The sequence below is a fragment of the Haemorhous mexicanus genome, chromosome 5 (assembly GCF_027477595.1).
Source record: "Haemorhous mexicanus isolate bHaeMex1 chromosome 5, bHaeMex1.pri, whole genome shotgun sequence".
NCBI lineage: Eukaryota > Metazoa > Chordata > Aves > Passeriformes > Fringillidae > Haemorhous > Haemorhous mexicanus.
The window spans coordinates 63,660,546-63,679,145 of NC_082345.1; the positions used below are offsets into that span (position 1 = coordinate 63,660,546).

At 41.5% G+C, this 18,600-nt stretch overlaps 2 protein-coding genes and 1 long non-coding RNA gene across 7 annotated transcripts in view; 2 read left to right on the forward strand and 1 right to left on the reverse strand.

The window, feature by feature from the left end:
* Positions 1-8,916, forward strand: part of RELN (reelin) — a 282,225-nt gene extending 273,309 nt beyond the window's left edge. The window contains exon 64 of one of the 2 annotated variants that reach the window (XM_059847390.1): positions 7,773-8,916. In XM_059847390.1, coding sequence (XP_059703373.1) covers positions 7,773-7,869 — 97 coding nt within the window. In that variant the 3' untranslated portion in view covers positions 7,870-8,916. Of the gene's footprint in view, positions 1-3,791; positions 4,576-7,772 lie in introns of those variants that run through there. The other variant, XM_059847391.1, reaches the window with a different exon arrangement.
* LOC132327814 (uncharacterized) overlaps positions 1-14,885 on the reverse strand; it is a 39,448-nt gene extending 24,563 nt beyond the window's left edge. The window contains exons 1-4 of one of the 3 annotated variants that reach the window (XR_009486622.1): positions 14,511-14,885; positions 13,959-14,064; positions 10,402-10,519; positions 9,894-9,981 (exon numbers count right to left, since the gene is read on the reverse strand). This is a non-coding gene — a long non-coding RNA (uncharacterized LOC132327814). The remainder of the gene's footprint in view (positions 1-9,893; positions 9,982-10,401; positions 10,520-13,958; positions 14,065-14,510) is intronic. The other 2 variants (XR_009486621.1, XR_009486623.1) reach the window with 2 other exon arrangements.
* Positions 14,886-14,978: 93 nt separating this feature from the next.
* The window catches only part of SLC26A5 (solute carrier family 26 member 5), a 33,258-nt gene continuing 29,636 nt past the window's right edge, over positions 14,979-18,600 (forward strand). The window contains exons 1-2 of one of the 2 annotated variants that reach the window (XM_059847396.1): positions 14,979-15,028; positions 15,648-15,733. The gene's annotated coding sequence lies outside the window, so the exon portion shown is untranslated. Of the gene's footprint in view, positions 15,029-15,596; positions 15,734-18,600 lie in introns of those variants that run through there. The other variant, XM_059847395.1, reaches the window with a different exon arrangement.

Below are 18,600 nucleotides of genomic sequence, written 5' to 3' on the forward strand. Positions count from 1 at the left end.
TCAACCCCAAACCAAACTGGTCCCAACACTGAGTAACTGTACACCCTCCACTGCTTTTACACACCTTGCTGGGCTCTGCTTCCATAACATTAAGCTTTAAACTGGAAGGAACAGAGGAGAGAAATGGATATGATTCCTGGTTTAGTCAATCAATGGCTGTGTGATGCTGCATCAGGAAAGATATGGAAGAGTATGAGCCTGCAGGAAGGTCACCATGTTTAGGAAACCATTGAAAGGGGAGCTGGTCATTCTGAAATATTCACAAGTCTTTCTACCTTGCAATTAAAAATAAAATTAATAGAAAAAACCATGTAAGAGAAAAAATAAAGTATAACGTTACCCATCAATCCAAGCATTGAATTAGGGGCCATAAGTAGGAAAAAACCAGATCTTTAAAAAGTTGCTCTGAGGCTGAAATGTGGAGAACTTCTCTGACAATGAGATCTGCCAGGCTGTAGACTAAACACAAAAGCTGAATGGTAACAACAAGTCATGTGAGATATGTTACACTAGAATGGCCATAGCAAGTAATCACACCTTGCCAAGAGAAGTAACCAGGTGGACAGACAGTGTCCCCTCTCTTTTATTATTTTAGACCTGTTAAAGAGCTTTAAGAGCTTCGGAAAATTGCCCTAAATATCAGGCTAGAGACAGAGGATTTTCAACCTGTTCAAATGACATCTGGTAGAATCCACAGAGAAAGACAGACCAAACTGGACTGATTTCTCCCTTACCAAGTCCTGTGAAACACAGTGCCATGATATCTTATTTCCCAAAGGCCAGATGTAGAGTTCCAGTCCCTGCTAACTACAACACATGAGACATACTGCTCTGAGGAAGAGCAGAATTACATTCCATGGTGCATCTGATTCCTGTACTGGCATGTGCTCAGACCTGACAGCTGCATTTAACTCCTCTGCTTTGCTTAAGTTCTATCTGCACATTGTAATTTATCAAAATATTCTTTAGGCCTCCTCAAATTTATTTGCAAGTAATCTGAAACTTCCTTATCAATAAATACTCTCATCTGGGTTTTTCTGTAGCTCTGCTATTTCACTTGGTCACCTCACACTGACCACTTTACCCCCAGCACTTCAGTTTCTTCACCTGTTAAATGCTGAAGACATTCAGTCACCTCCATGAAGTGCTGCAGGGTATCAGAAGGGAGCCTGGATCAGTGTTTGTTAGTACTCACCCTAGATGGTCCTGCACACACCAGGGCTACCAGGAATCACACTGTGAGTACTAGGGATAGGACTTGGCTTCCATTCTTAATATTCCTTCATTTTCCAATGAAGGGTACAAAAGCACTGCCTGCTTCTGGGAAGAACAAACCCCCCTTTCCCAGGCAGCTCTCCAGCAAGAGGGGAGGAGGCAGAGTCCTCTGGGTGCTCTCCCTTCCCACCAAGATTGCCAGGGGAGAGCTCTGTGGGCAATAGCCACCCCAGGGCTGCAGAGAGGGACAGCCTGAGCTTGAACCATTCACCAGGGTTTATCTCTTCCCATTAATTCTTTAGGGAGTCATTGGAGAGTTGGTAGGCTTCTGTCTGGTTTATTCATCCCAAAGCTGGGCTACTTCATGAAATACCTGTGCCTCCTAAATGGGAAGTAATTTCTGCTGGAACTCTGGCCTGGTCTCAGAAGGCCATGAACATCTCTACATAAGAGCCCATTGATGGTCCATATCCAACACAGTCTGTATTCAGTCCTCTTACAACCCTGCATTCCACCACCCACCTGGATGACACCCCATACACCTCTCTAGAACCACCAAAATTATCCTCACTGGCTCTGGTTTCAGTCCTAGATTTCCATGTTTGTGATCTGTTTACCCATGTTGATGCAACAGGCAAGCCTCAGCCTGGGAGGTGTCAGAGCAAGGAGCCAACCTACACTAGGAGGTGTGGTTTGGGACACAGATAAATCCCTGGCTTTCCATACATCTCTTCTTGTGTTTTCTTCACTACCCTTTGGGGTGATAGAGGCCTGATTTCCCAGCCTGTGTGTTGGTCTGGCTGCGTGCACCCCCAGGTGCACTGCTAGGTGCTGTGCCAGCTTTTCCTCAGCCCCCAGGCAAGAGAGCCATGCTCTCCTTGAGCAGGCTAAGGGCTGCAGTAAGAGGGCAAGCAGGGAAAGCACCTCCAGCAGGCAGAGCTGATCTGTAGGAAGGCAAAGAAAATAAAGATTTTCTTGATTTTATTTCCCATCCAAAACAGGGGATGTCCCTGCTCCTCCCTAGAGTGCTCACCCCAGGGGCATATCTGTAATATCTGCTTTCATGGCCCAACTGAGAACAGCAGTCCAAAGACTTGCAATCAGTTCTGTCCCAGACCTAGCTGCCAAGTCATAGTGCAGATACTGCTACAGCTGAAGCTACTGCTACAGCCAGGGTCATGACACTGTTCTGAGTCAAGGGCCACCATCCTCTCACCAGCAAACATGCCTTCAGGATGCCATTTCTTTGATTCCTCTTTGCCCCCAAGAAAATTGCTGTGGGGGAAAAAAATCAACATGCAGATTATACATGCATGAAAAATACCTGGCAGTGATAAAAAAGACCAAAGATGGATGCTTTTGTATCTTACTTAAAATCATCCCACTTTTGAATGAACTCTTTGAATCACTCAATAAAAAGCACTATTTTTAAGATTGTGGTGCAGCTACAAATGAACTTAAATTGAGCACCTCTTTTAAGCAGGTGAAACCAAATACCTGTGTTGACAATGTTATACATTATATTGAACTTGCCAAATTAACAACAGTTGATGTCTGTCCTTTGGTGGGGAGAAGATGCAAGTTGTTAAGTTGTCCAGTCCCTTTTATAATCCAGTGCTGATTATTCCTCATTAGTGCAGCATTTTTTCTCTCCATTTGTAAAGAAAGCTTTGGGCCCAACTCTCATGTGTTACATGTGGCTCTTCTTAGGATAAAAAAGTATTTTATCCCAGGCTTAAGAAAGAGTGGTTTTTTGTGCCCCTGTACTTCTGCCCTAAGAAGAGCCCATGTCCAATTCTGCATTTCATTTGGCACATTGTTTTTCTCTGGAAGCACAGCTCTCAGCCTGCCCACTGCACACACACCTCACACTTCCTTGCATGTGCATTACACGACTGCCATTTCTTTGTATATAGGGCAGGCCCTTAGAGAAATCTCATTAACTTAATTAAAAGTCAAAGGTACTGAGAAATAAAGGATAGTTATAAGATGAACACTAAGGGTCTGATATTGTTTTCTTTATGCCAAAACTTGTAATGTGATCCAAAGGAATATAAGTTATACAAGGAATGCAAGAAATGTTATCCCCACCTACTATTTTATGGTTAACTGATAGATAACAAAATTAATCTCTCCATAGCCATCACTCCATGCTCTTCATTGTTGAGATATTCTCACATTTTTGGCACAAATGATTTAGTGAGAAGTTACATTGCATTTGGTGCGAAGAATGTTTATTCTTATTTTGGAATAATTAAATACAAATTGTATATTCTAGATTTAACAAGAAATGATCACGATGAAAAAAGCATTTTCATCAGCTTCCTTTTTTTTAATAAAAAGCAAAGATTTGAAAAATGCATTTAAATTAAGTATCAACAGATTTATGATAAAGAACATAAGTAGTTCAAACATTAGGTGACTATCTGAATATTCACAACATTTATGCCAAATTTAATATGATGCGGTTTGTGCTTCTATTACATTTCTATTATGTTTCTAAAAAGTGCATGCTGAATTTTAAACATTGACTTGAAAGCTGAGGAAATAATTTGTTCAATTTTTATTTTCAAAAGAGATGAAAAGTCCTATATTGCCTCTAAACCTCATCAGGGTTTTATGACTAATCACAGTGCTGCATGCATTGAAAGGCATTTTCTAACTTGTGTTGTATTTCATTGTTTGCTGTCATTGGTTTTACACTAGAATAAGGTAAGTACTTTCCCTGAATCAGTATTAAATGTATGTTTCTGTTACAGCTACAGCTTTTTCACAAAGTTTTGTCAATGACGGGTTGGTGGAAAATCTTTTATACTCTGAGATATGCCACATAGCTCCTGAGGGCCCTGATCCTGCACTGCTTCCTCAGTGAGCATTGGGGGAAGTTAAACTTAGCAGAAATTGTTCAGTAGATTGTGCCAGTGGGAATGATGTGCAGTGGGAATTTTACCAAGGCTGTAATGAGACTTCTCTGTCTGCTTCAGATAGGGTACAGTGAGACCTACCAATGGAGGACCCCCAGAGCATTGTATGAGCAGCCAAGGGGCAATTCCCACTTTTTTCTGTAATAAATGACCACAGAGATGCAGCCACAGTCAGGAAGTGTATGTCAGTCAGTCTGCACGGTGCCATGGCCAAACCTGCCCCCTGGACACAGAACCAGTGTCCCCAGGCAGTGCTTTCATTTCATGTAACCCAGCTGCTTTGTGCTCCTGCAGTTAGTGAATACCACTAACCAGTAAAGCTACTGAGCTCAGGGTTCAAGTGTTGACTCCACCAAAGCCAAAGAATATTTGCCATTGATATGAGCCCTCAGTCAGAGCACGTGAATTTTTCCATTACAGTACCTGCCTAACAAAGCATTTGTAATTCTCCATCAAAATTTATTCCAAACCTAGTCTTGAGGGACATACCTTTGCTGTGTTCTAAGGCTTTTTTCATGTTTAATTTTGTTATTCAAATATTTTTGTTTCTATTTTGTTCCTGTTTTGTGCCCCATCAATTAAAAACACACAAATAAGGAAACACATTCGTATTTACTGGGGTTATGGACTGCATATTTTTCACTCAGTTTGGCTTTGTTCCATTTTTATAAACTTTAAATTGCAGCCTTGTAATTCAAATTGTAGTTTAGGAAACATGCAATAAACATAATGCTCTACTAAACACTAAAGAGACTTTAGTCCAGAGAGACTCCTTCTCATAAATTGCTTTATTGTAGGTATTTTTTTGAACACACCCTAAATAGTTTTGTTTTTGCTTTTCTGCATTGGCTACATATTGCTTTCATCCAACTAGCACAACTCCAGGTACTTCATTGGAACATTTTTTAGGGTTTCCTACATAAATTTAAACAGTATTATCTACTGGTTATTTTTTAGTAGTTCACTCAAAACTGTCAGACTATACAGCAGTCACTCCTGCTAATTGTTTTTGTTTGCTTTGTGCTCCATCAGTAATACACAGATAATTACTTTGGATCTGAACTTCTCTGACTGACTGACTGATGGTTCAGTGAATGCACAGAAAAGACAAAAAGCTCAGCAGGTGCTGACCAGTCCATTACACACTGACAAAGCTGTCTTCAAGTTGCCACTGATTCTGAAAACCACACCTACTCTGATTTTGTGGTGCAATATGATATAATACTGTAATGCATAGGGTATACATATTTACCCATGGAAAGAGTGAAAATCACAGTATTTCTACAGCAGGCATCAAGGTTCTTCTGTGGCATCTAACCAGTAGCTGGAAAGTCTGTCTCATGTCACTGAGGACAAGGTTGAACTACATTAATGCAAGTTAAAAAAACCACATTGAGTTCCTGAGAATTTAGACTTCTCTTATTTTTCACATACTGTACTGCTATGGTGTTCAGTGTAAGACATAAATACATGCTTCTTTCTAACACCTTGATCATCTTCCAATGGAACAAAATTACATACATTAAAAAAAATAAGTAAATTCCTTCTACATTACTAGGTAAGCACTTCTTTGTTCCTTTTTTCAATTTTTTTCTTTTCCTTTTTTTTCTTTGTTCATTGTTTTAAACATCTTTACCATCCCTTTAAGGCCAGATACAAAATGGTTGGTCATTTGAAGTGAAATAGAGGCCAGGTGCTCATAGCAATGTCCAAAACAAGTCCTGAACATCTCTGCTGAGCCGTTGCTGGACACAGGCTCAGAAAAGGCTCCTGGGACAAGGACTGCAGCTCAGCATGTGCCCCATCTGTCCAAGTGTTGTCCAAGCTGAGGCTAGCAAAACCAAGCTCACTCCTAAATTTAACCAGGTCCAGAAATGGCAATTTTTTCAGCCAAACACTTTGGCAGGCTGTGTTTGGCCCCATGTACCCAGAGCAAAGAGCAAAGCTGCTCAGAGCTGGGCTTTCTCCCAGGCCCATCTGCTGTGTTTTGGCTGCAGAGCAGCCTTTTCCCAGCAGATAGGTGCTCTATCCTCACCTCATGCTTAGGATGCTCTCCTGAGAGCTGTGATGTGGCCATGAAGGCCCTGTGTCTGAGGAACCACCCACTTTCCAGGCAATGGGAATTAAAGGGAAGGGAAAATTAAGAACTTCTTCAAGCTTCATGCATGACCCATGGCAGCCAATCTCAGGAGCAGGTTTGGGGTCATTATTTCCCTCCTGCCTTCATCAGTGAGACAGCTGGCATTGGAGGCAGGGGGAGCTTCCAGCCTGATGACTTAAGGACCAGAATGAAAACTCATGTTCAGTCCTGCTTTGTACTTGAGCTACCAAGTGCTTTGAAGTTACATAAACTCACCACTATCAATCCTTCACACAAAACTTACAAATCAGCACAGACCTTTCCTTTTTACTTGAATAAGTCAACATCAATCCCTCCCTCCATTGCCAGATGATCTAGAGCTCTACCTTACCGTGACAGTGCCAAAAGTTGTGCCAAGTGTACATCTGTTTTCTTTCACTGTCACCAGGAGCTGATCTTTATTTCATTCTTGTATGTACATTCCAGCGGGGTAAAAAAAAAATTAAAAATTGCAAAGCCTTGGAAAACTAGTCAGGAAATGACTTGAATTTACTTAGAGGTATATAATCTAGATTTTGACATGACAACTATTAATTAATTTAGTCAATTGTGTTCAAGATTATCTCATGAAAAGGGCATAATTTTGTTAGACACATTTTTTTAGGTTAATTTAGCATACTACAGGAAAGGTTGGTTTTGGTTGTGGAAAACCAGGTATTTTGCAAAGCATACAAGCATAGCATACTCCTTTTTCCTAAGGGCCATATTCACTAAAAATAAGCTTATACACTAGAGAGGAAAGATGACTTACTACATTATGAGTATTCACTTCTTACTCACAGACAAAACTCACTAGTGAAAACATTCCTTGAAGCCACAAATGGGAGATTTGTTGACTGCAGGTCTTCACAGATCTGCCCTCTCATGGTTCCTTCTTCCCTCAGTGGGAGAAGTAGAAACCTACAAGGTGGGATGGGCCTTGTACTCCAGGCAGGTCTTCCAAACAAGTGTGCCTTCTTAAATTCAGCTGCAGTTGGGCGCTCTTGCTTGATCTCCTGCCAGATATGATGACACTTATTTCCCAGACCTTCCTTTCATTTTGGAAGAGGGTGCATAGGGGAAGGAAATATTAACCTGAATAAAAGTGTTGTACTTCACTTTCTATAAGGTAAAAGAAGAAGATAAAGCTTTTCCTCTGTTCTCACGATAAAGCAGTTAATGATCAAAGACAGAAGGATAACTGGAGTATAAAACCCCCATAGAGAAATGTTATGAAGTTTTAGTGAATCTGGCCCTAGGCAGCACCAGTTTTCATTAGCTGAAAGCTCTTAACCTTTCCCTAAGATAATTTACTGTAAATGAAAGCCAAGTGGGACAGATTCTCAATTGCCTTGTACCTTTGCAGTGAAACAAAGGGAGTGCTTCACACCAGTTTGCACAGACTTGAAAAGTCCTGCAAGGACAAAGAAGAATCAGTCCCACTAGCTCACTGCTAGAAAAGAATTTACATATAAAAGAAACTGACACTATTCTTTTCTTTTACCCTTTGACAGCACTCGCAAACAAAATTACATGATGAATTTTTCACGGCAACATGGGCTCAGGCATTTCTACAACAGAAGACGAAGGTCACTTAGACGATATCCATGAAGAAACGAGAAATTTATTTTTCTTTTCCTCCCAACATGTGATGTGTTGCTTTCCATTCTTTAAATCTAGCACTGCATCTGGTATCAGGACTTTTCTGCAACTGGCTTGATGAATAACTGAAAGCCTTTTTCAAGACAGAGTATACACCACTTTTTCGCACTGTGAACTAATGAGAAGTGACTTATTTTCTCATAGGTAAATGTTTTAATGTTGATGTGTCTGTGAAAATTGTGATCTGTTGTAATATCTGTTACAGTGGCAGTATTGGAAGTAAGCAACTAATTTTGTTTAACAGGAAAAAAAGTTTAAGCACAAAGACTTTTCAGATTTTATGTTTATAAAAACCTACATACTAAGTACAGAATTTAACATTCTTTGTCACATAGTTATTTAAGTGCACTGTATTTCAGCTCTGTGTCATTTTATATGATTAAGTTATCATTGTTTGTCCTCTTCGTATTCTCTTCTCCAACATGACACATTGGCACTGTATTTACTTGTTTTGTTGTTGTAATATTTTTGCTGCTGATTTTTGGGCTATTTACCTTCTTACAAAATGTATTTTAAAAAATCATCTAAGTACCTAATCCAGAAGATAATTGCAAGAGTAGTTGTAAAGGCGTTGATATCCTTCGGTCTTATTCTTTGATATGTCTGTTGGTTAGCATTGTTTTGTGGATAAAAAAAAGAATGCTTGACATTAAACTTTTTTCTACTAAGGATTTGTGGATTAAGCCCCAAACAGAAATTCCCAATTCCCTGTCTAAATGTAGTCAGTTCTCTGAAACTGATTTACTTACAGTAACTGCCATTTGGTGTCTGTAGTGATGAAGTGATTTGTAAGCAGTGAATGTTTCATTGTGTTCTCTTTGGTGTTTGTTTCTATTGCGGGTCATGTTTGTATCTTCTGATAAAGTTGTATCTACACCAGCAACGTTATAATGCCCCTACAGCCCTGAACTGTCTATTATCATAAATCAAATGCTTCACTTTATGGTGAACCAAGCTAAAGATCCATGCTTCAATAAAGATAATGTCAACAAAGAATTTTGATGTTAGACTTTTCAAGCCACGTGGGCTTTACATGAAATCATAAACCAAATTCTTCCACTAAATACCTAGATTCTAAAGGAAACATTAATGTTATTTTTAATATTTAGCACATCACACTTAACAGCAGTTTGCAAGTACCACAAACTAAGAGATCTCCCCATCCCACCTATGGGCATAACACAGTCCTTGGAACAGGTCCTGGCACAATGAATGAAACACGACCACAGAGCAATATGCACTCTTGCTTTATCTGCAAACCAAAAAATGTAAACCACTGTTTCCAAGCTCTGAGGACAAGAGTGTGACACATAAGGAGTCTTGTTCCAAACAGACCAAGCTGGCAATTCTTAGAATCATATGAACCATTAAGGTTGGAAAAGACCTTTACCATGAAGTCCAACTGTTAACCCAGCACTGCCAAGCCCACCACTAAACCATGTCCCTAAGCACCACATCTACACATCCTTCTAATACCTCCAGGGATGGTGACTCAGCCACTTCTCTGGGCAGCCTGTGCCATGCCTGACAACACTTTTCGTGAAGAACCTTTTTATTATATCCAATCTAAACCTCACCTGGTGCAACCTGAGGCCATTTCCTCTTGTCCTATACTTTGCTACTTGAGAAGAGACTGCTGCCCACCTCACCACAGCCTTCTTTCAAGTAGTTGTAAAGATAATAAGGTCCTGCCTGGGCTTTCTTTTCTTCAGGCTAAACAATCCCCACTACCAGAGCTTCTCTTCATCAGAGAGAACTATCACATATACCTGCTGTGCTCTTACATCTTGCACATCTGCTTCTGGCACTATCTGTCTGAACCAGAATGATGATCCATGTTCAGCTGAACCATGTGTTTAATTTGTAGGAGGTTTTTGACCACAGATACCTGAGCAGTGCAGGAAAAAAAGGAAAAAGAAGTTGTTCAGTGACCAACTAATCAACTCCTTGGCTGGATCAAAATTATGACAGACCTTTGGATGATCTGAGAACTTGCTGCAACAGTCCAGCCTCCTGCAAACTCACTGTACTGGTCTGGAGTGCTTTGTGTACTTTCAATTCCTGAAAAATGATAATGGTTCTATTCAGAGAAGCAGCAGGAAGACAAAACATAAGGGTAATAAGGATATAACAATTTAATGTTTGGGCAAGCGATTTTAAAATATTGTAGTAAGATTTTTGCCCATTGAACAAACAAAACCACAAGATCTAAACATTCCTATTTTTAAGATAACTTTATTTGCTTTAATATGTCAATAGCAGGGTGACAGTTTAATCTAAAATGCATGTGCAGCTAATGTGCTTCAAGAAAATTAATTTATTTTAAAGATTTAGATACAATGAGGCACTTTGCCTGACTTTTCAGGCAAGAGATCAGCATAGCCAGAGAAGCTGCTTTTCACGGTTGTATTTATTTCCTTTGAATAATGCATGCAATCACAACCACAGAGGAATACCACAAAGCACTTTACCCAAACTCACCACAACCTCTGCACTGGCTTTTCCCTTCCTCACTGGAAGATTCCCTAGTGATAATATCATCTGCCATTTCCAGACTCCAGGAAGTTCTTCCTTAGATTTTCTCCAGTCCTACAACACCCTACATAGCATACACATATGATATACCTATGTGGTTTTTTTTATTTTTCCTCCCATATGGCTGAAAGCAATGAGTCATCTGACATTAAGCAGTTGTTAAAATAGCAAGGGTGGCACAAAGGATAATCAATGGCAATAAATATGCTATAAAATGTACTTATAAGCTTATATACTGGTGTAAAACTTTCACAGACATAACTATGAAAACTGATTTTTAGTACTTTTCGTATGCCTTATAGTCTTCCTCATTTCTCCCATCAGCTGACTAAGCCATGCTCCAGTAGAATAAGGAGAACATAAGAGAAATGAAACAAAAGTACAGAAAAATGAAACTCTGACCCACTGGATTTCCTGAAATAAACAAAACCTGAAGCTCTCATAATTTTGCCTAAATGTTTTTCTCTCAAGCTTGCCTCATCCAAAGGTGATAACATTTTCTTAATGGGAGGAAATGTGCAGAGCACCAATATTTTTGAAGGACCAAATCCAGCTTTGCTTGAACTTGACAATATACAGAAAAGGGTAGTAATTAAATACCCTCAAGGACGAGACACTGTCAAAGAACAAGGTACCAGCACACAAATTGGGTAAATACCAGACTAGCCAACAAAACTATAGAAGTAGAATCAACAGCATAAAGCAGTTTTTAAAAATGCCATTTTGCATTGCATCAGGGGAAGTGTTTATGATAAAACACAATAAATATAAATACAACTGCCAGTGCTGGTAAAGTAGACAGCAATTGGCAGCTGTTGAGCCCTTCACTTAAATGCAGATATAAACAAGATAGAGAGATTGCAAAGTACTTGCAGAAACAAAACTCTTGAACCCATGAGCTTCCAAGTAGAGAGAGTTGTTTAGTCTAAAAAGGAAAACATTTGGAAAGAGATATGACAACATCCATAAACATGGTTCTATGTTTTATTTACTTACTAACCCTTCAGGGCAAATGTTATTGGGTGGAAAGGCTACCACAGCATCACCTCATCATTTATCTACTACTAGTCAACGGGATTGGTTATTATCAAAGCAGGAAGCCAGTGTGAGGCCCCAGATAAACCCCACTCAGATCAGCTCTGTAGTGAGGTTTAACTAGTGACTCAACACAGGAGGAACAGGAACAAGCCAGCTGCAGAAGGGAGCTACCCTGAGCTGGCTAGGGAGCCTCAGAATGGAACAAGGCCAGCAAAAGGGCTTGCCTATGTTCAGCATGGCCCTAAAGAGCTGATTAGGGCTGTTAGCAATCCAGAGCAGCTGAGGCCATGCAACCACTTGCAGGGCTTCTGTGAAGGAGCAGACAAAGCATCCACCACAGGTGGTGGTTCTGTTGCTGGGAAAAAAGACCATGAGGTATGAGCATTCAAGCATTGTACAGGTGACGTGGATTGATTGTCCAGTGTTCTCTGTTGCTGATGTTTTCTGACTGTTGCCTTTTCTTCCCCATGCTATTCCTGGTTCAGCTAAAGGGACTGAGCTGGCAGTAAGCCTAAAGACTTAGTTCCTGTGTGGCTAATTACAACAGAACCTGATGGGGAGACTTTTAGCTGGCACGCAGCAAGGCGAGGCCAAGTAAAAATGCTGTTCCAGGAATGGAAGATTACCATACTGGAGGATGATGATAAATGCTAGGTTTATAGACAAACAAATTTCTTGCACTTCTTTTCAAAAAGAAGATAATGTGTTTGTGCTTTTGAGCTCTGCTACTCAGGGGAGGTTTGTGCAAGTTAGTGGCAAAAAAGCAATGTCAGAAGGCCCAGCTGTTTCCCTGATGGCATCTGGACCAAAGGCAGAACTTAGGGAATCTTGTGTAGTCACGGGTTTGAGGGCCACTTCTGCATTAGAATGATTTTGCTGATACCATGAAGCTGGCTGATATCCCCAGGACCCTCTTTCCCTGCATACTGATCATGTGCATACACACAGCCCTCTGCTGATACCCTACAGCTCCAGGTGGGCTAGAAACAGCACATGCAAAGCATCTATAAACAGGTTTATAGTCACAACTGGACACCCAGCTCACTCACTGTTTTTAAATCACACCCTTCTCAGGGGAAATTTTAAATTATATGAGTTCAACCATTTTCATGGAACTTCAGTGCAAAAAAAGGAAAATGTCCCGATGTTTAGGCCTCTGCTAGAACAATTGTGTTATTATGGACAATGAAAAGCTTGACATGAGTTATGTGTCTGCATAGGATGTGGGTAGCAACTAATTAACAGCAGCAGTTTGAGAGCCAAGCCTACTGCCACTGAAATCAGTGGGAAAAATCCTGTACATCAAATGTGTTTCACTTTGTATGGAAATGTCCACCTCAGCTTTATTAATTCTGGTTTGACCTGTCCTAGCACCTGTCTAAGACTCCAAATATATACAGGGATTTTTCTGCCTTAGGAAGTTGTCTCATTCTCAGAAGATACATGAGGGTAGTTAGGGTGTGATGGGGAGTGAGCCAGTTGATGGAGCCCCTCTGATCCATTTGGGACGTTCCATATGGAAAGTGTATGCCAATGACCCAGTGGGAAGTGTCAGAAGTCTGCCCTGCCAGGCCCTCAGCTACCTCCCCTGCCCATACCCACCATCAGTGGCTCTTGGAGGAAGTTGAGAAATAACCAGCCCAACAGCTGGAGCTCCACTCCAGGCAGCTGTGAGTGCTGGATCTGGCCTTAGACAGCATTTGACAGCCTTCCTTATGCTGCTGAAGAGCAGTGGGAACCATCCCCTGGGAGCCAGCTGAGCCCCCAAAGCTCACACAGAGTCCTCTGTCATCACACAGCTCCAGTGGTGTGGGTGCACCCTTAACTAACATTCCACAATTATCCTCCACACAAATGTTTTTACTCTCCTCAATTGTCTATATTGTTTATTCTGTACTAACTTTCCCTCCCTATTGTTGTTTTGGCCAAAAATCCTCTTTTTATCTTGCTGCTACTGAGTTTAGCACTTTATTAATCCCTGTCCTCGTCCCAGAGTGGAAGAACCACAGCATCTTTTACCATTTTACACAATGCTGAAAAGAAGCAATAAAAATAGCTATTAACCTTTGAGTGCATCACACTAAAATGCACACAAGAAATTAAAACCAGCTTGTATTTAAATGCAACCATTGACACAATTAGTGTAACATGATCCTCAGGATTACTGGAACATTCGAGATGCTTTATACCTGGGGGGACTTTTCTAGCAGGAAATCTGCTAATCTCTGTTTGAGGCTTTCTCTTCTCCTTTCTCTTTGTGCAGGTCTTCCTGTGGTACTTTACTGCAATGTATGTTTTACTGGCAACAAAGCAACTCAGAATTTCACTGCCAGGCCACACCCTCATAAGTGAATTACACCTGCATTCTAACACAGGCTACAGATTCCCAAGTTCAGGAAAGAATTAGCTTTTTGGATAATAAATTGAATCAACAAACATGCCTTACCCAAAGCATCTCCACTTACCCAGTTCTGTATAAAAATGGCATCCAACATCAGTCCAAATGAAGTCTGATGTATGTGGCATTATCCGTCACTGAAATTTTCCAACTAAATGCCTTTCTTTTACAGCCTGTTTTGAGTAAACAAACCTCATGTTTAAAGGGAACTTTAGAAATGTTTTGACCTTGAAATTTCTCAGTTTTACAATACTGAAATTTAAAGCGCTGTATTTCACCTTGAATTCATTTTAATTTTATTTAAGTTACTCTTACATTCTTACAAGGGCTACCATGTCAAGGAATCGTTTTAAGATTTTCAAATAATACTGTCCTGTAGACATCAGTTTCACAAATTTTTTCATGCTCTTAGTGCATAAGAGTTTCAAAGTTGGAAAAAAAAAAAAACTTCTACAAACTCTGCATACAAACCCGAATCTGGGAGGTGGGAAAACATTTTTGTCTTGGGCAAGAGAGAGCTATCATTATGACAGAAAACATGATAAACCAAGGACTCAAAGATGAGAGCTGTGAAGGCATTTAACTACTAATTCCTGCATATTCACAATGAAATTCATACCTACGTATTCTTTGCGCCCCTAAAGAAATGAAAACCACACCCAGACAGATATTTGGAAAAATTTGAGCAGTTCGGCTGGTCAGACACGGGAACAGATCGCCGAGGGAGGTGGAGTCACCGTCCCTGGAGGGGTTCGAGAGCCGTCAGGATCCGGCGCTGGGTGATGTGGTTTCGGGGTTACAGGGACAGGGCTGGGTTGACAGTTGGACTCGGGGATGTTAAAGGACTCTTCCAGCCCTGCTCACCCCAGGGTTCCAGGACTCCGTTATCCTCTCCGAGCGAACGCACCCGCGCAGGCCGCGCCGCCGGGGGCGCGCTCGGCCCCGCGGCATCCTGGGACTCGTAGGCCGCGGCGGGGACGCGCCTGGCCGGGGCTGCGGGGGGACTACGAGTCCCAGGCGTGCCCGCGGTCGCGGGGCGGGAGGGGGCGTGGGCGGGCGGGGGCTGGCGGCCCCTGTGCTCCTCACCTTGGAGCGAGCGGCGGCGGCGGCTGCCGGGCTGGAGGAAGGCGGAGGGCGGTGAGCGGAGCGCGGCCGGCCGGGCGGGGGTGAGCGCGGGGTCAGTGGCGGAGGGGGTGCCCCCCTTGAGCGGATCTCCCGTGAGGGGAGCGAGCCTCCCCGCGAAGAGCGTCGGTTGGGGTCGGGCTGTCCGCACGCCTGTGGTTCCCGCTCGGTCACCCCGGGCCGGGGGTAGCCTGCGGGTCTCGCTCCGTGCCGCCCCCGCTCCCTTCGCTCCCCGCCGGCCCCGGCGGAGCGGCCGGAGCCCCGCGTGCGGCAGCCGCGGTCCGGGGGCAACCGCGATCCGGGGGCAGCAGCGCCCAGGGGCACCCGCCCTGCTCGGTGCTGTAAAACACGCGCAGCACCCAAGGGGAAACCAGAGGGAGGGTGAGATCAGTCATTTCCTCGTGTTGTGGCTGCACCCCTCCGATTGTAAGCTGCGGGCTGTCAGTTTAGGTCGGAGCGACTCTCCCAAGAAGTCTTGGAACAACAAAAACTACCTGCTCTGCGCTTCAGTACTAACTTTAACCCAAAGATCTTCAAAACCTTTCCAAAAACCTCGATTAAACTATTTCCCCCCCAACCCCTTCATGCCCTTCCACTTTTCAGGCAAAGAAGATTTTTGCCTTTCCTATGTCAGTATTTTTCAGCTTCAGGAACTGTGGGAACATTTTGAACTCCTTACAAGGGATCAGTGAAAGCAACTAGGAAAAGCCAGCCAGAAAAGTAAGTAGGCTTAAATTTGCTGCGCTCTTGCCCATGCTGCTATTGCAAAATTTCTGATTGTCTGATGATTGAAATATGGTTGAAAGCTGGTTTTGGGATGCTTCGAAATTTCAGAGGACCCAAGTGGCTATTGCAGCAGGCATTTAGGGATAGTCCAGTAGTAAGGAAAAGAAAAAACATTAGAATGCTGCCATTATTTCTGCTGATGAATCAGCAGAATATGCATTCATAATTCTTCATATCTATCCCAGTAATATAATTGTACAGCATTGGTTTTTATGTTGATGACTGACAACAAGGGTCTGGGCACAGAATATTTTGGCTGAAGTTTTCCCAAAATCTGCAAACAAACTTTTAAAATGTCTCTTACTAAATGTGCAGTAACAGGTATTTTGGGTTAACAGGCGTCTTGATTTATATTACAGAACTTTCATGAGTAGGATGCTACTTTACTGCAGCTGTAGAAACAGAAAAACTAAGGTAATTTGATGTTTCAGAAGCAAGCACGTGCAGGTGGCTTGCACTGAACTAACTCTGTGAGGATCACCTTTTGCCTTCCTCAAGGGACAGTAATCACACCTTGAAACTCCTGGTTCCTGACAGTCCTAAGCCTTCCTAAGACATGACAGATGTTTCAGTTCTGGATTTAGCAGTATTTCCAAACTGAAGTGTTTTGTTAATAGTCTTGCACTGTATTGTGAAACATCTCTGAAATGTAGTGTGGAAAAGGTATAGGAAGAGAATGGAGTTTCAGACATGTAGAGCTGCTGTTGGTAGCTGATGAAGCATATTCATTTGCAATAGCATTTACTCCCTTGTATAGACTTGAGGGTATTTAACTCATCAGTCTCATTCTAAAAGCTTCATTGCATTTAGAGGTATATTTATGGGGGAGTTGGAGCAATATTGAGTTATATTCAGAATCAGATTTCAGTGAAGGAAAGCTCTAAATCCAGTAAGAAGCAAGCCTGCTGCTGCATCCATGTTTGAGTTCTAAACTAAATTTTAGAACAGTATTTTGTCCAGAGCTGATGTGCTTTTATTGCTCATACTGTACAAACTCTGTGTGCAGGGTAGCAGTTTGCTTCAAGGCTGACGTAATTTTAAAAAGTACAGATAATTGAGCATGATCTAGGTGAAAGGCCTAGGAAATTGTGATGTTTTTAGCCTCTGGCATAAACTGAGCCCTGTTTTCTAAGCTGAATACTTACTAAAATGCTCTGCTGGATTCACCCATCAGATCTAACAAGTTGGAGCACTGAACAGCCATTGCATCTTGCCTTTTGTTTGGAACTTCTAGTCCATTACTGTGGTTCAAATCATATCTTCAGCACATAGTTTTTCATGGTTATAATAGTCTGTCCCAAAAATTCAATGTTTTTAGAACTTAAATATTCCAAAACCACATAGAAAGATGTTATTATTTAGTGTGATGCTAAAATCATGGAAAACAGGCACAGATTTAGCACATGGCTGTCACACTGTTGCTCTTTTGCTAATAACTTAAGAAAGAAGAACTGAATGTATGTTTATCTGCTTTGACTGTTATAGTATAGACAGACCAGTATTATCTTGAACTACTATTAATTTGAATTGCAGCTGTCCACTGAGTTCCTAGAAAAGCACAGTCCTTTGAGCTCCTCTTCCTCTCTTGGTCTCTGCCCAATGAACTGCTCGCTGCTATTTTTTCTTCTATTTTGTTGCTGATGTCTTTTTCTGTAAGATCTGGTTTTCTAAAGCTTTCTTTTCTGGTTTTTTTTTCTATTGGATTGTTTCATAGCCTGTAACTTCTAGCACAGGAAAACCATGCTGAATCTGAAACTCTCAAGCTCTAATTAGCCAGTTAATTTTAATGAATTAAACACCACCATTATTCAGATGTTTATTTCCTTAGATCTATTAGTCAGCAGAATGTTGTCCTTCTAGACAGTATTTCTTGATAGTCCTTCTTGATAATAATTCTTCACATGGCTACAAGACCTGCCATTGCTGTAATTTTCTAACCAGTTATCTATAGCTTTTTCCTCTTTAGAAGTATAAGCAGCAGCAAAGTGCAGGTCTTGTTGTTATTTACTGTGTGCCCAGGTAATGGGAAAGCTATACACAAACAGGCACTGTCAAGTATTTCCATGGCTTTGAAGATATGGCTGCAAATTTGTACAGGCAGTTGAGTGATAGGATTTTGCAAGTCAGTTGCATTGATAGGATTTAGATTTTTATTTATGATTATAAGAGTACATATATGAACCACTGGCCTGTCAGGATCTTGGACTACTCATCTCAAAATGTTGCATTAGCTATTTATTTTATTTTTTGCAGTAGCAAGCTGGGAAAAACCTTCCATGTGACAAACAATAGTGTGATTGCCTTCCTGGGAGGTTCTTTACAACCTGTATTTTTACTGCCTGGGTAGAATCTTTTTTTTCTCCAGCCTTCTTTGAAAACTTACTGGTTTTGCCCAGGCAGGGGATCAAGTTTTACTGCTCTGCTTTGACTGTTGCATACTATTTTGTACATCCAGTTCTGTTTGTGTTCTTATATTGTTGAGGTTATTGGGGAGGGTGTGTTTTAGCTAATTAATAGATGTTAATCTTTTAATTGAAAATATGAGATTCTGACACACAGGCTGGGCTAAAGCAAAGATCAAATTGCTCCTTTTAATTTATTTTATGGAAATTAGGTTCTGAAGCAGGGCTGAGATTTGAGAACTCCTCAGAAAGCCTCTCATCCCATGTTGGATGGGGCTTTGAGCAACCTTGTCTAGTGGAAGATGTCCCTACCCATAACAGGGGACTAGAACCTGGTGGTCTTGAAGGCCCCTTCCACCATTCTGAGGCACAGACTGAATTTTCCTATCCAAATCAAAG